This window comes from Ascaphus truei, unplaced genomic scaffold (assembly GCF_040206685.1).
Source record: "Ascaphus truei isolate aAscTru1 unplaced genomic scaffold, aAscTru1.hap1 HAP1_SCAFFOLD_2870, whole genome shotgun sequence".
Classification (NCBI taxonomy): domain Eukaryota; kingdom Metazoa; phylum Chordata; class Amphibia; order Anura; family Ascaphidae; genus Ascaphus; species Ascaphus truei.
In genome coordinates, this window is record NW_027455827.1 from 13,025 (window position 1) to 30,164 (window position 17,140).

At 47.2% G+C, this 17,140-nt stretch overlaps 1 protein-coding gene across 1 annotated transcript; it reads left to right on the forward strand.

Annotated features, from left to right (window-relative positions):
- The first annotated feature begins 1,681 nt into the window (after nucleotides 1-1,681).
- On the forward strand, nucleotides 1,682-16,516 carry LOC142483010 (transmembrane protein 178B-like). Its single transcript, XM_075583115.1, has 5 exons — nucleotides 1,682-1,751; nucleotides 2,603-3,134; nucleotides 13,540-13,653; nucleotides 14,107-14,244; nucleotides 15,230-16,516. The coding sequence occupies exons 2-5, from the start codon at nucleotides 2,672-2,674 to the stop codon at nucleotides 15,472-15,474; spliced, it is 960 nt and encodes a 319-aa protein (XP_075439230.1). The 5' UTR covers nucleotides 1,682-1,751; nucleotides 2,603-2,671; the 3' UTR covers nucleotides 15,475-16,516.
- The last annotated feature ends 624 nt before the right edge of the window (nucleotides 16,517-17,140 follow it).

Genomic DNA, 17,140 nt, shown 5'->3' on the forward strand with positions numbered 1-17,140 from the left:
ATGCATTGGGTAGTAGGAGGAGCATGTGAGGAGATGCATTGGGTAGTAGGAGGGGCATGTGAGGAGATGCATTGGGTAGTAGGAGGAGCATGTGAGGAGATGCATTGGGTAGTAGGAGGGGCATGTGAGGAGATGCTTTGGGTAGTAGTAGGAGGATGTGAGGAGATGTATTGGGTAGTAGGAGAAGCATGTGAGGAGATGCGTTGGGTAGTTGGAGGAGCATGTGAGGAGATGCGTTGGATAGTAGGAGAAGCATGTGAGGAGATGCGTTGGGTAGTTGGAGGAGCATGTGAGGAGATGCGTTGGGTAGTAGGGGGGCATGTGGGGAGATGCATTGGGTAGTATGAGGAGCATGTGAGGAGATGATTGGGTAGGAGGAGGAGCATGTGAGGAGATGCATTGGGTAGTAGATTAGGCATGTGAGGAGATGCATTGGGTAGTAGGAGGAGCATGTGAGGAGATGATTGGGTAGTAGTAGGAGCATGTGAGGAGATGCATTGGGTAGTAGGAGGGGCATGTGAGGAGATGCGTTGGATAGTAGGAGGACGATGTGAGGAGATGCATTGGGTAGGAGGAGGATGTGAGGAGATGCATTGGGTAGAAGGAGGGGCATGTCAGGAGATGCATTGGGTAGTAGGAGGGGCATGTGAGGAGATGCATTGGGTAGTAGGAGGGGCATGTGAAGAGATGATTGGGTATAAGGAGGGACATGTGAGGAGATGCATTGGGTAGTAGGAGGGGCATGTGAGGAGATGCATTGGATAGTAGGAGGAGCATGTGAGGAGATGATTGGTTAGAAGGAGGAGCATGTGAGGAGATGCATTGGGTAGTAGGAGGGGCATGTGAGGAGATGCATTGGGTAGTAGGAGGGGCATGTGAGGAGATGATTGGGTAGAAGGAGGGGCATGCGAGAAGATGCATTGGGTAGTAGGAGGGGCATGTGAGGAGATGCATTGGGTAGTAGGAGTGGCATGTGAGGAGGTGCATTGGGTAGAAGGAGGGGCATGCGAGGAGATGCATTGGGTAGTAGGATGGGGCATGTGGGGAGATGCATTGGGTAGTAGGAGTGGCATGTGAGGAGGTGCATTGGGTAGTAGGAGGGGCATGTGAGGAGATGCATTGGGTAGTAGGAGGGGCATGTGAGGAGATGCATTCAGTAATAGGAGGGGCATGTGAGGAGATGATTGGGTAGTAGGAGGAGCATGTGAGGAGATGCATTGGGTAGTAGGAGGGGCATGTGAGGAGAAGCATTGATTAATAGGAGGGGCATGTGAGGAGATGATTGGGTAGTAGGAGGGGCATGTGAGGAGATGCATTGTGTAGTAGGAGAGGAATGTGAGGAGATGCATTGGGTAGTAGGAGGAGCATGTGAGTAGATGATTGGGTAGTAGGAGGGACATGTGAGGAGATGCATTGGGAAGTAGGAGGATCGTGTGAGGAGATGCATTGGGAAGTAGGAGGATTATGTGAGGAGATGCATTGTGTAGTAGGAGGGGAATGTGAGGATATACATTGGGTAGTAGGAGGGGCATGTGAGGAGATGCGTTGAGTAGTAGGAGGAGCATATGAGGAGATAATTGGTTAGTAGGAGGAGCATGTGAGGAGATGCATTGGGTAGTAGGAGGGGCATGTGAGGAGATGATTGGGTAGTAGGAGGGGCATGTGAGGAGATGCATTGGGTAGTAGGAGGGGCATGTGAGGAGATGCATTAGGTGGTGGGGGGAGCATATGAGACTTGGAGAGAAATTGAGGTAGGTAGAAAGAAGAGCATATAGAATAAATATATACTTATATATGAGTGCAAATAACTAATAGGAATTTGAGGTTTGCATATATCTGTTAGGATGGGTACATCTTGAGAGACTAGGATGTCTATGCATGGAAGACAGGAATGATGCAGATGGTTACATATAGGTGGTATATATGATTCATTCAGGGTGTAGAGGGGACAAAGGTACATGATGTTACAGATATTAGGAAGGTTGGTTAGATATAGAGGAGGGGTGGGATTTGGGTATTGGGGGCAGAGTAGCTGCAGGGGATGAATGAGTATATAAGACAGAGAGGCATTGGGTGGTGTTGGTAAATTATACAAATGAGGTGTTCAGTACATAGACCAGTGAGAAATAGGATATATACATTTGATATGTATAAATGGGCTGGGAGATTTATATATATATATATATATATATATATATATATATATATATATATATATATATATATATATATATATATATATATATATATATATATATATATATATATATATATATATATATATATATATATATATATATATATATATATATATATATATATATATATATATATATATATATATATATATATATATATATATATATATATATATATATATATATATATATGAGGTTGGATTGTGGTTGATATACACACAGGGTATTTAGATGAGATATAGGGTGTTTAGATGAGATATAGGGTGTTTCGGATAGACATAGGGCAGTTAGGATATACAGTATATATAGGGCAGTTAGTATATATAGGGTACATAGGATCCCCAGCTGGCAGGGTTTGGCTGGCAGGCTCCTCCCTCCCCGGCCTCTCATTTCTCTCCCCCCAGAGAGAGCAGCGGATCTGCGGCTGATGCTGAGCCCGGTGTCCGGGGTGTGACCCCCCTCCGGTGGTCGCTATGAGGCTGCTGGCCGGTGCCGGGCTGTGCCTCGCCCTGGCCGCCCTGGCCCTCCTGGCCGTGGCCCTGTGCACCGATCACTGGTATGAGACGGACGCCCGGAGGCACCGGGACCGCTGCAGGAAACCGGGGGGCAAACGGAACGACCCCGGCTACATGTACACCCCCGGGCAGCACCTCCCCCTGCGGGGGGCGCACACCCGGACCACCCGGGGAGGGGAGCTGACACCCATGGGGGTCCGCCGGATCTCCAAACTGGGGGACCCTGTGATTCTTAATAAGGGGGACCCCCGCCTTACCGGGGCCCATGACCCCCCGCCGCCGCCACCGCCCCCCCTCTCCCGTCCCTACCTAGCGGTAGATTCGCACTGCAGCCGCCGCTTCAACTCCACCGTGTCCGGGCTGTGGAGGAGATGCCACCGGGAGGGGTTCGACAAGGACACGGAGCAGCTGATACTGAAAGGTCGGTGGGGTTCTCTGGGGTGCAATGGGGATGGGGGGTCTCTGGGGTGCAATGGGGGTGGGGGGTCTCTGGGGTGCAATGGGGGTGGGGGGTCTCTGGGGTGCAATGGGGGTGGGGGGTCTCTGGGGTGCAATGGGGGTGGGGGGTCTCTGGGGTGCAATGGGGGTGGGGGGTCTCTGGGGTGCAATGGGGGTGGGGGGTTCTCTGGGGTGCAATGGGGGTGGGGGGGTTCTCTGGGGTGCAATGGGGGTGGGGGGTTCTCTGGGGTGCAATGGGTGTGGGGAGTTCTCTGGGGTGCAATGGGGGTGGGGGGTTCTCTGGGGTGCAATGGGGGTGGGGGGTCTCTGGGGTGCAATGGGGGTGGGGGGTCTCTGGGGTGCAATGGGGGTGGGGGGTTCTCTGGGGTGCAATGGGGGTGGGGGGGTTCTCTGGGGTGCAATGGGGGTGGGGGGTTCTCTGGGGTGCAATGGGTGTGGGGAGTTCTCTGGGGTGCAATGGGGGTGGGGGGTTCTCTGGGGTGCAATGGGTGTGGGGAGTTCTCTGGGGTGCAATGGGGGTGGGGGAGTTCTCTGGGGTGCAATGGGGGTGGGGAGGTTCTCTGGGGTGCAATGGGGGTGGGGGATTCCTCTGGGGTGCAATTGGGGGTGGGGGTCTCTGGGGTGCAATGGGTGGGTCTCTGGGTGCAATGGGGGGGTCTCTGGGGTGCAATGGGGGTGATCTTCTGGGGTGCAATGGGGGTGATCCTCTGCGGTGCAATGGGGGTTGTCTCTGGGGTACAGTGTGTGTGGGGGGGTCTGGTTCATTGTAGGATCTAATTCTAAGGGAAGGGGGCCGAAATATAGACATGATTATTTTGGGAGGGGTATGTTAATAGCATGGGGGTGAGGGGCTGATCACAGTGAGGTGGAGATGTCTGATTATTATTTTGGGGTGGGCTGATGTTATGGGGGTGGGGGAGGATGTTGTTCATAGGATTTAATGGGAGTAGAGGGTCAGGGTGTGTTTATTTATTGGGGGTCTCTGACGGGTTTTTTTTTTTTTACCATTCATGGCTTAGATAATATCCAAAATATGTACTTATTATGGTGCTATAGGGTCCTGGTTGAGTGTTTTTTGATTCTGGGCTTTAGGTGTTAGTGAGGTGGAGGGGGGGTCTGGTTTTGGGGGGCCGGGGTCTGGTTGGCAGTGATGTATTAAGCATATTAACCATTCACTCTGGTCTGCCCTATTGCTGTTGGGGTGGTATGTGGGTCGGGGGTCCCCAGGGATCGCTGGGTAGCCAGGCTGAGAGACAATCTTATGTGGACTAATTGCAGATTCTGATACCTATGATATGACCAGCACTAGGTTTCCCCAGCCTCATTACCCAGCTCAGTAGCTGCCATGTCCAGCCAGAGCACCAACCACATCTCAGCCTACAGCAGCGAATGCATGAGTTACTGGTCAATTATATTCCTAACCACTGGCCCAACTATATTAATATTTTAGGAGAGAGATTCAAAAAATAAAAAATAGGAGAAATAGGGAAAGTAACAGAAAAACATTGTGAATAATAAGATTTCGTTTGGGCCAATATACTGTGTATAGTAGTCATGTTTACAGGTTTTTATTAAGTAATGAGCGGTTTGGGTTTTCTTTATAAAAGGTATGGCGCTAACGTCGTTTTTTTCTTATTTTCTTTCTTTTGTTTTTTTCTGCATTAATACACGGATGCTTGGCTTGGTTATTTTGGAGGAGGGAAGATTATTTATTCGTTTGAAGGCTTTATGCTGGGTTGTTGTCACTCTGAATTTGGGGTGTCACTGCGCCCCTAATTAGTTGGGTGTGTACGGCGTCATGGGGTTCGGTCCCAAGTATGAGAAGTTCAATATCGCATTATTTTTGTTGTACTTCCTATAAACTGCATCTGATGAACTGGAAAAAGGGGCAGCCCTATAATATACCTGTCCCATTATAAAGAGGGTGGGTGTGGGAGATTTGTGAGGACTGTACAGGAAAATCATCATCATCATCATCATCATCATTGTTCTTGATGATACAAATAGGCCCCCCTCTATCACTAAGTGTTTTATTGTAAATAGATAAACTCTCCTTGTATTTACCTGCATAGAGCCTCTTGTATGTAATAGGCACAGATGCCAGGTTTGTTGCCCTATATGATTTTACCCTTACAAAGATAGAACCACTCAACTGGTCCAACCAATAGAGGTAATAATATAGTACAGGGCAACGCAGCATCAAATGATGCCATGGGGGGTCACGTGATCCCGTGCGTCATTTGACGCTGGATATTGGGTAGGGGGGGCGAGCATAGGGGCTGGCAGGCAAGGGGGCGCAGCACAGAAAGTTTGCGTGCTCCTGATATATTAGATAATGAGCACAAATATGAGAGAGCCTTACTCTGTTTCACATCAGAGGAGGGGTGCATCACTGTGAACAATATACTGGAATGGAGAGTATGTATAGGGAACAGAGAGCCACACCAGCAAAGAAGTTCACTTTGGAGCACTCCTATGGCCTATACTAATACGTAGCTTTTATTTACACATCACAAACCAACAAATTGAAAAATAACGAACACGTTAAAAATAATACAAAGGAAGAGATATAGGTCGTGAGTGCTGCGCAGTGTGATAAGAAACAGAAGGGGTGTGTTACATTGAACACCCTAAATCTCTAATATTGTTTCCCTGTGTTGAGACATTCAAATATTATCTGCACTGCGAGAGTAGAGGACAGACGTCTAACCAGTGATGAGCAAAGAGATGAGAGAGAGAGAGAGAGTGAGAGTGAGTCAAGGTAGTGAATTAGCTATCAAACTAGCTGACTCTTATAATTGCTTGCGGTTAGCTCAAATCCCTCCTATAGGATCTCCCTCACCCCCCTCCATTCACAGCAACCTTGTGCATTGGTGTGTAATGTGTGTAATGTGTGTGATGATGGGTTATGATTAGGGATCCCAATTGTAGGTATTAACTGGAATCGCCCCACCCCCACCCTGGAAAAAAACACCACCGACAGATCATCTTGCACTTTTGATTAAAAAAAACAAAACACAAAGGAGCCCAAAGCTACAACCAATATGACAAAAATACACAGTGAAATACCTATATATATATCTTGAAAAAGGGGTCATTTAGTTTAACCCTTTGGCCAAAGCATTATAAGCCTGCGAGCCACTTCAAGGCATGACCAGATATCGCAGGTCCAAACACTAACTGATTAAAATTCTTATTTACCTGTATAATTACAGGAAGAATGATCTGCATTGGATCTGTCGCAACCAGCTGCATGAAAAGACCAGTACATATGGAAAGTGGGGAGGGGCGAGCTTAAAACCTGGGGAGGAGGGGTCACTAACCTCAAACAGCTGACACCAGCTGGACAAAGTTAATAAACACACAGATACCCAGTAAGCTCATAAACCCCCAAAATTGTGTGTGTGTGTGTGTATGCAAAAGGAGTGCTACTGAGCATGGCACTGTATACTACAAAAAAACAAAACACAAAGGGAGCCCAGAGATACATCCAATATGACAAAAAATACACGGTGAAATACTTTCGGATAAAACCCAGAAATTAAGCATACTTTCTAATTGAATTGTGGACCTCCTTGTAGTAACAGACTTCCAAATCAAAATAAATCTAATAGGCCAAGAAGGTCCAACGTTTCGGCTGCTACAATCGACCTTTATTAAGGTGAGCAGATCGGATACAAAGGCGACCCAATGGAATTATGGAAACTTAAAAGTGCCCAGATAAACACCGAATTCAAACGTGTGTCAATTTCTTGGCGTTGTTAACCCTGATAAACACAGAGTTTTTTTTAAACATATAAAATGAAAACACCAGGAGAAAAAAAACTAAACACACAAAACCGGAATTCCTACTTAGGATGCAGTGTGCTGCTGCCTATGGAAGCGACGCGTCTCTGTCCATGGTCCTGAAACCTCCGTCTGTTCCATTAACGTTCAAAGCAGATCAGCTGGAGGAACCATGGTCTACATTTACTGAACTTCGCAGTGCTTTAATGGTTAAAAAAAAAAGTGTTTGTTTTATTGCCGTATTTACTAAAAGTTTAACGCCTCAATAACGCAGTGATACGTATGGGCTTAATTTAGCGTCAGGATCTCTAATTAGCATCAAATTCGTATGTGTCGTCTAATATGTGCAAGTGTTCCATTTAGTGACCGTGTTACAAATGAGCATGCAAATGTATGCAAATGAAGAATTAGCTGCTAATTACCTTTGCACATGCTACATGGCGGTTTCACCAGAAAATCTGGCCAGTTTTGATCATCTACCCCAGGCTGATCTTGCATTTGTATTTAATCGCCACCACACAGGCAAGATAAGTAACTCTAGAATAGGTTCTAAACACGCGTAATATTAACAATGTTGAACTTATTAATATATTAACACCTTAGAAACTCACTTGGGCTACTAAAAGGATTAAAATGTGCAGATATAAATGTTATGTTTCCCCCCTCTGTGTTTTAAGTGGCCGGGTGTTAACATTGTATGTTAACCCCTTTTGGTGTGTGGAGGTGTTCCTTTGCAACTCGTTGGTAGCCTCCAGCATCAAAGGGGTTAAATAATTGTCTGCCTTTGGATTAACGCAGATTTGTATGAGTTAACACTGATTTGTATAACTGGCAATTGTTTTAAGCAGCAGTTCCCCCGTCTAACTGTAGCCCCCTCTTATTACCATGATGGGGAGAAGGGGGGGGGAGGGGACCAGAGATACAAATTCACTATTTTCAGCTCTGGAAACCCTCTGGCCCCCCGAGATACTTACGAGTATTCCTGCCCCCACCGGGGTAAACAATATGGAGGTTTAAATCCTCCCATGTTATGCGGGGTAATAGGAAACGACAATGTCACATGTTGCGCCTTGCTATTGGCTTACATGACGTAGGGGATTTAAATACCAGGAAGTACCTGTCGTTACTTTTAAGGGTATGTTTCTCGGGAAGCATGAGGTCCCCAGAGCTGAAGTTAAAGCGGTTCAGCTCTGGGGACCCTCTGCGTCCCACCCTGGACTGGTACTTAAACCAGGGGGCAAACTGCTGCTTTCAAGGGGCTATCCAAGTCATTCTGTATGCTTTCATTTTTTTTATTTTTTAATACACGATTGAAGCATGGGGTCTCCGGAGTTGAACCCTGTTAATTTCAGCTCCGGGGACCCCCTGCTTCATGAGATACTTAGCACCAAAGGGGGCGCCGGTAGCTATCTGCAGTTTTCTGCATTTTAAAGCTCCCACGTCATGCGAGCCAATAGGAAGCTGCACCGGGTGATGTCACGGCTTTCTATTGGCCCGCAGGCCGCGGGAGCTTTGAAAATCCGCCATAATGTGAACCCTGGAATACGAGCCGAAGCGGCTACCAGCGCCCCCTACGGAGGTAAGTATCTCCGGAAGCCGGGGGTCCCCTGAGCTGAAATGAATGGGGTTCAGCTCCAGAGACCCCCTGCTTCAATCATGTATGAAAAGAAATCCGGCATGAATTGCCGCTTTGATGCTTTTCTGGTATATGCCGATAAGATAATCGCAACCCACTTATGAATACGCAATTCTTAGTAAATATGGTGGAATTCCCTCTAAAATATTGTCGCACTCCCCATTTGTTTTGTAACGCAGCAGTATGGACCTTTTAGTAAATGTCGGCCTAAATCCAGGGAAGCTTGAGGAGTAACTGGATGAGGGACTCATCTGTCAGTGATAGCAGGTTAAAGCTTCACAGAAGTGCCGGATGTTCTAAGGATCTCTACCTCTGGGGATATTACTGGTCATTCATACTGAGAGCACTGAGAGCAGCGTGTGATCAGGACTTTCTTATATCTGAGGGGTATGAATCACTTGCAGGGTGAGGGCTTAAGTCCAGGATGAGGGATGATGTTTGTAAGTGACTAGCGATCCGCAAATGTACTTAGACGCAGAGCGGTATAAAAGAAATGAAGAAAGGTGATTTAAAGCCAGCAGACAAAATGTCTTCAACGTTACATTAAAATAAGAAAATGAACAGACTAGGTCAGACAAGGGCTCCTATCTGTGTCTGGCTCCCATCTATATGAGCACAAATACACAGACCAAAACCCTTATATACCTCTCTGCGGTCAATTGGATGCATTTGATTTAATCTCCTGGCTGCGAAACTCAGATCATACTGGTGCAATGAAATGAATTATATATCCGATGCTGGGAGCTTCTCATAGTTGTCTGCAAGCAAGTACTCTAGATGTTGGGTAGAGAGTGTCAGGTACTGTAGATGTTGGGTAGAGTGTCAGGTACTGTAGATGTTGGGTAGAGAGTGTCAGGTACTGTAGATGTTGGGTAGAGAGTGTCAGGTACTGTAGATGTTGTTAGGTAGAGAGTGTCCGGTACTGTAGATGTTAGGTAGAGAGTGTCAGGTACTCTAGATGTTGGGTAGAGTGTCAGGTACTGTAGGTGTTGGGTAGAGTGTCAGGTACTGTAGTGTAGATGTTGGGTAGAGTGTCAGGTACTGTAGATGTTGTTAGGTAGAGAGTGTCAGGTACTGTAGATGTTGGGTAGAGTGTCAGGTACTGTAGATGTTGGGTAGAGTATCAGGTACTGTAGATGTTAGTGTCAGGTACTGTAGATGTTGGGTAGAGAGTGTCAGGTACTGTAGATGTTAGGTAGAGAGTGTCAGGTACTGTAGATGTTAGGTAGAGAGTGTCAGGTACTGTAGATGTTGGGTAGAGTGTCAGGTACTGTAGGTGTTAGGTAGAGAGTGTCAGGTACTGTAGATGTTAGGTAGAGAGTGTCAGGTACTGTAGATGTTAGGTAGAGAGTGTCAGGTACTGTAGATGTTCGGTAGAGAGTGTCAGGTACTGTAGATGTTAGTGCCAGGTACTCTAGATGTTGGGTAGAGTGTCAGGTACTGTAGATGTTGGGTAGAGTGTGTCAGGTACTGTAGTGTAGATGTTGGGTAGAGTGTGTCAGGTACTGTAGATGTTAGGTAGAAAGTCTCAGGTACTGTAGATGTTGGGTAGAGTGTCTGGTACTGTAGATGTTAGGTAGAGAGTGTCAGGTACTGTAGATGTTGGGTAGAGTGTCGGGTACTGTAGATGTTAGGTAGAGAGTGTCAGGTACTGTAGATGTTGGGTAGAGAGTGTCAGGTACTGTAGATGTTAGGTAGAGAGTGTCAGGTACTGTAGATGTTGGGTAGAGAGTGTCAGGTACTGTAGTGTAGATGCTGGGTAGAGAGTGTCAGGTACTGTAGTGTAGATGTTGGGTAGAGTGTGTCAGGTACTGTAGATGTTGGGTAGAGAGTGTCAGGTACTGTAGTGTAGATGTTAGGTAGAGTGTCAGGTACTGTAGATGTTGGGTAGAGTGTGTCAGGTACTGTAGATGTTGGGTAGAGAGTGTCAGGTACTGTAGATGTTAGGTAGAGAGTGTCTCAGGTACTGTAGATGTTGGGTAGAGTGTCTCAGGTACTGTAGATGTTGGGTAGAGTGTCAGGTACTGTAGTGTAGATGTTGGGTAGAGTGTGTCAGGTACTGTAGATGTTGGGTAGAGTGTGTCAGGTACTGTAGTGTAGATGTTGGGTAGAGAGTGTCAGGTACTGTAGATGTTAGGTAGAGAGTGTCAGGTACTGTAGATGTTGGGTAGAGTATCTCAGGTACTGTAGATGTTGGGTAGAGTGTCAGGTACTGTAGTGTAGATGTTGGGTAGAGTGTGTCAGGTACTGTAGATGTTAGGTAGAGAGTGTCAGGTACTGTAGATGTTGGGTAGAGTGTCAGGTACTGTAGATGTTTGGTAGAGAGTGTCAGGTACTGTAGGTGTTGGGTATAGTGTGTCAGGTACTGTAGATGTTGGGTAGAGTGTGTCAGGTACTGTAGATGTTAGGTAGAGTGTCAGGTACTGTAGATGTTAGGTAGAGTGTCAGGTACTGTAGATGTTGGGTAGAGAGTGTCAGGTACTGTAGATGTTGGGTAGAGAGTGTCAGGTACTGTAGATGTTGGGTAGAGTGTGTCAGGTACTGTAGGTGTTGGGTAGAGTGTGTCAGGTACTGTAGATGTTGGGTAGAGTGTGTCAGGTACTGTAGGTGTTGGGTAGAGTGTCAGGTACTGTAGATGTTGGGTAGAGTGTGTCAGGTACTGTAGATGTTTGGTAGAGTGTCGGGTACTGTAGATGTTGGGTAGACTGTCAGGTACTGTAGTGTAGATGTTGGGTAGAGTGTGTCAGGTACTGTAGATGTTGGGTAGAGTGTGTCAGGTACTGTAGTGTAGATGTTGGGTAGAGTGTGTCAGGTACTGTAGGTGTTGGGTAGAGTGTGTCAGGTAATGTAGATGTTGGGTAGAGTGTCAGGTACTGTAGTGTAGATGTTGGGTAGAGTGTGTCAGGTACTGTAGTGTAGATGTTGGGTAGAGTGTGTCAGGTACTGTAGGTGTTGGGTAGAGTGTGTCAGGTACTGTAGTGTAGATGTTGGGTAGAGTGTGTCAGGTACTGTAGGTGTTGGGTAGAGTGTGTCAGGTACTGTAGATGTTGGGTAGAGTGTCAGGTACTGTAGTGTAGATGTTGGGTAGAGTGTGTCAGGTACTGTAGTGTAGATGTTGGGTAGAGTGTGTCAGGTACTGTAGGTGTTGGGTAGAGTGTGTCAGGTACTGTAGATGTTGGGTAGTGTGTGTCAGGTACTGTAGATGTTGGGTAGAGTGTGTCAGGTACTGTAGGTGTTGGGTAGAGAGTGTCAGGTACTGCAGTGTAGATGTTGGGTAGAGTGTGTCAGGTACTGTAGGTGTTGGGTAGAGTGTGTCAGGTACTGTAGGTGTTGGGTAGAGTGTGTCAGGTACTGTAGGTGTTGGGTAGAGAGTGTCAGGTACTGTAGTGTAGATGTTGGGTAGAGTGTGTCAGGTACTGTAGGTGTTGGGTAGAGTGTGTCAGGTACTGTAGGTGTTGGGTAGAGTGTGTCAGGTACTGTAGATGTTGGTTAGTGTGTCAGGTACTGTACTGCCAGCTTCTGATTTGTATAGTTCATAGAATGCTGCAGGAATAAGCTATAATCTTTTTTTTTTTCCCCCTATTCTCGTGCAGCACGAAAGCTGCCTTAAATCAGACATTTTAATGTTAAAAAAGGTGATGCTTTCATTTGTGTTCCATTCTAGCAATTAAATATACCAGCAAAGCTTTCCTACCCACGAGTAGATCCTTTAATCCACTGTAATCCACTACCCCCACTTTTTTTCACCCTAGTCCCATGATAAACATAAATTGTAGGCATGCCAAATTCTGCCCTGGCTCATCTGGAAACCTCCGCTTCTTCGTGCATCATTTAGAATATTAAACTATATAACGCCAAGAGGCAATGAGAATGACTTCTGCAACCTCACAGTATCTCTATACCAGGGGCGGCCAACTTAAGTCCTCAAAGGCCACCAACAGGTCAGGTTTTCAGGATATCCCTGCTTCAGCACGGGTGGGTCAGTCATGGAGCCTGCTTTAGCACATGTCAAAGACTGGGCCACTGATTGAGTCACCTGTGCTGAAGCAGGGATATCCTGAAAACCTAATCTGTTGGTGGCCCTTGAGGACGGGAGTGAGCACCCCTGATCTGTAACATGCTTCGATTATAGCGCGTCCACGCAGCTGGCTACATTTGTTTGTAATTAACTCTTTGAGTGACCTGTGATATAGCCATTGTGTCATAGTGTCAGGCACCCCAGGGGTCCCATGATATAATGGCTTTGGGATGGGCTTTTTTCGGCTAATTTTCAGGGTGAGATCCCGTTCTGCGTTCCTGTGCAGCGCAGAACGTGATGGAGCCAGCAGCGGAAAAGAGGAGGAGGTCTCAGTTCACGTCATCAGTGACACTGCAATCATGTGATCGCTCCGAGACCGCGTCGTGCCGGAGTGAGGCCAAGGGACTCTGGCGCGGCAGCCTCTCCGGCACTCAACGTGTTAAATAAGATGGTGCAAACTTAAGATTTTGTACCCAATGAACAACGAAAGGGCTGAAGGGGGAGCACAGTAATGACACTGCCTTTGAAGTGGGTGAATCCGGTTAACATTCCGGGGCCAGCTCTGGTCAAGTCACCCAATCTCCCTGCGCACCAAAAATAGATTGTAAGCTCTGCGGGGCAGGGGCACCTTTTCCCTGCAAGATTCTGTAAAAAATGTTTTTAAATAAAAGACAGGCTTAAATATTGAAACGACGATCACAGGAGGAATGAAAAAGGTCCGGGGTAAAACTCCCAGCTTTGGATACCGTCTCCTTTTGCTTTGTCATTCCATGTCCTTGGGTAGAGTAGTGGTTGAAATAATAGTCAGGTTGTGGGTTGATTTGTGTGTGCCAAGTAGATGCGGGCAGTTGTGTTGCCTCTGTGTGTCATATAATGGGTGGGGTAAAGTGTGTGATACTGAGGCAGGTTCTTTACATTGTGTTTCAGGAATCGTTGGGCGCTGCACCTCTATCAGATATCACTATACGTCGTCCTCTTTGCCTCTCAACTTGCCCATCAATGTCACCAAGACCATCCGCCAAGATGAGTGGCACGCACTGCGTAAGTCAAATCCCTACCTGCTACCCTGTCTCCTGCACACACCGCCCCATCTCATGTAGAGGAACCTATCACCATGGCGGAGGGACTTATCCCACATATGGGTGCCCGACTATGAACCTATTCTCTGTAGGTGTAACCCCGTCCTACTTTAGCCATTTCATAAATAAATAACCTCTCTCACCCTCAAGAATGAGTATCCACTGACCACATCATACGAGTTACCCTATATCAGGAGTGCCCAACTCCAGTCCTCAAGGGTCGCCAAGGGCCACCAATAGATCAGGTTTTAAGGCTATCCCGCTTCAGCGCAGGTGGCTCAGTCGTTGACTGAGGCACCTGTGCTGAAGCAGGGATATCCTGAAACCTGAACTGTTGGTGACCCTTGAGGACAGGAATTGACCACCCTCACCCTATATCTACCAGTCTCTCATTATCCGCCCCCCCCCCCTGCAGATCTGCGTCGGATGACTGCCGGCTTCATTGGTATGGCCGTCGCCATCATCCTCTTTGGGTGGTTGATCGGAGTGCTGGGCTGCTGTAAGCAGCACGACCTCATGCAGTATGTGGCGGGGCTGCTTTTCCTCATGGGAGGTAAGAGAAGGGTTCTTTGTTTCATGTGGGATCAGCTGGAATCGTCTAATTACCAGCCATTGACTGTCCTCACAAAGAGATCACACACCGAGCCACCTTTTCAGGCGGGAACCCATGTGAAAGGGTGAAATACAACAGCGTCCCCAATATTTCAGTCCCCTTATGGGATGGCAACCAGGGATTTCACTTTGAAACTGGACGTGCTCTCCTTATGATGCACAAATAGAACGATTTTTATTTTTATGGGGAATATAAAACATTTGTTTGACAATTAACAAACACTCCTACACTTAAAGCACTGGGAAATTAACTGTTAAGACTCAAATGCGCAGATAAATTTGAGGCCGGCACAGAGGCAGGATGGAAATGGATTAAGTTTGAGGCAATTGGAAACCTATTCAGCTACCATCTTTACCACAGAAATAATTGCCGGCATTGTTGAAAATAGTTACCCCTTATAAGATCGGGACACTGACGTGCTACAATATTGGAAAGAACAGATCTGTAGGGAGAGCCAGAGGGTCTCATTACTGGCAGCGATATTTGTCTTTATAATACGGGGACAGGTATAAGAGATGGGCTGCTGGGTTTAAATACAAATCTAAATATTTGGGATAGGCACAGGGGAAAAACACGGAATAATATAGCCATGGTTCAGTCCTTTTGCTGCCAGAGGGGGAAGGGAAAACGGAAAAGTGTCAGATTAGGAAGCAATGCAGTGGGATGCTATGTATTTACACGGGAGGCCAACTCCAGTCCTCGTGCCACCAACAGGTCTGGTTTTCAAGATATCCCTGCTTCAGCCTTTGATTGAGCCACCTGTGCTCAAGCAGGGATTGATTGAGCCACCTGTGCTGAAGCAGGGATATCCTGAAACCAGACCTGTTGGTGGCCCTTGAGGACTGGAGTTGGCCGCCCCTGGGGTAGAACATGACTAAGGAAGTATCTCTGTTGTCCATGTAGTGACCACTCTCTCTTCCCTCAGGAACCTGCTGTATTATCTCCCTCTGCACCTGTGTAGCCGGCATAAACTTCGAGTTATCACGTTATCCGCGCTACGTGTACGGTCTGCCCGAGGACATCAGCCACGGTTACGGCTGGTCAATGTTCTGTGCCTGGGGCGGTCTGGGACTCACCCTCCTCTCTGGATTCCTCTGCACTTTAGCCCCCTCACTCAGTGCTTCCCAATCTGCTGTCCACAAATCCCGGCAGGAGAACGGGGCTGTCTGACACCCCTCCCCCCCCCCTCCACCCCCCAGCGAGGACCGAAAGAGACAACCCCATCAAGCCAAAGATGGGACAAAATGACAGACTGGGGCGCTCTTGTCCTGCTAAGGAAGTTGTTCTGTTCAAGCTGTTTGTTTGGTCTGACCACGTGGTTACTTGTGAGAATTGCAGAGGTTTGTGCCTCATGTTATCAGTGGGAATTATTTGACAGTGTGACGGGAACATATGTTGCAAGGCAAGAGGAGAAGAAATAATAACGCGTTTGCTGCTGGAGAGACCTGGAGACGAAGACATTCGACCTTAAGAGACGTGTCCGATTCCGATGTTGCAGTTTATTATTGCTGGGCAATAGTAGGGTTAAGTAATCACTAAAACATATACAGCAAAGTGATCTAGGAGTTTCATGCTCCCTCTCTAGCAGCAATCCTACCCCAGCCTGCGATAATCAAACTTCTGTGCTCCTTGTACAAAGAGACACTTCTACCATTGTGGAGCTGCTGCCAATCGTTGGCTAAGGGTTCAGTATTTGGGCGTTTTGTATACATACATACACACATATATATGTATGATGGGGAACTGCTTTTACATGTTTTAATACTATCCACAAAGTCGCCTTACAGATCCATATAAAATTCCCCTTTCCAAGAATTTAGCACCTGCCCCCCCTGAGATTAGTGCCCTGGCACACAGCAGGCATTAGGTTACCATTAGACCCACACCCACCTCTCCCGCAATGCCTTAAACCAGGCAGCACAAGCCTGCGGCAGCTCAGCCTTCACCAGTGATCCACCAGTGGTGAAAAAGAGTTAAAGCAACAAGGCACGCGGGTCACCATTGAAGGGCCCCATTGCTTGAAATCCCCTTCGGGACAGGAATGTGCAGGGACGGGGTGGTCATAGCTCCCCTTCTGGAGGTGACATGTTGTAAATGTGGTTCCATCACAACTTATAAAAGCACATGATAAACGGAGGGGGTTTGTTGGTCTGTTACTCGTGACTCCAGTGGAAATAAAGCTGAAGTGGAAGCAAGACGAGTCGAGCATCTGGCTATGCATTGCTTCCAAGCCCGGAGGAGGCCTCCTTAGCCTCTGCAGGCACATGATCTAGTGTCGGAGATGTCACAGCATTGTAATGTAAATTAGCTGGGAATGAGTGTGCGTCCCCTGTACAAGTCTCAGGATGCTGGCACAGAGGGGAGCAGGGTGACAGCTGGTGTGAAAGATGGCACACGTGCATTCGGCCCAGGCAGGTACACGCTGCTAGTATTTATATGTAAGTGCGTACACGGCTGGGTCACTAAAACAGGTGGCAGAGAGCGAGTGATTTGAGTCTAAAATGCTCTAATGCTACATGGGAAATGTCCAGTTTCTAATCCATTGTAAATCTGTGTGAAATGAGAAATGATCCTACTTATACGATCCACCCGAGAAGCATGGAGGCAGTTAAAAAGTGGGGGGTGGATAGTGAAATATTTGGGATGCAAGAATTTACCACCGACTTGAGGCTGCAGCAGAGTCAGCGCCTGCATACAGTTATTCTAACGGCGGACGAATACAAGGTGGAGGTGTCCTCAGTACACACACATCTTCACCTTGTGTAAAGCAATGTCTGGAATCCATGGGAGTAGTGTGAATACCATGCAGGGCCGAGCCTGCTGCTCAACATGAACA

Coding starts and splice junctions, on each gene's coding strand:
- LOC142483010 (XM_075583115.1), top strand. CDS start 2,672: ATGAGGCTGCTGGCCGGTGCCGGGCTGTGCCTCGCCCTGGCCGCCCTG. Junction 3,135..13,539: donor GGAGCAGCTGATACTGAAAG/GTCGGTGGGGTT, acceptor ATTGTGTTTCAG/GAATCGTTGGGCGCTGCACC. Junction 14,245..15,229: donor GCTGCTTTTCCTCATGGGAG/GTAAGAGAAGGG, acceptor CTCTTCCCTCAG/GAACCTGCTGTATTATCTCC.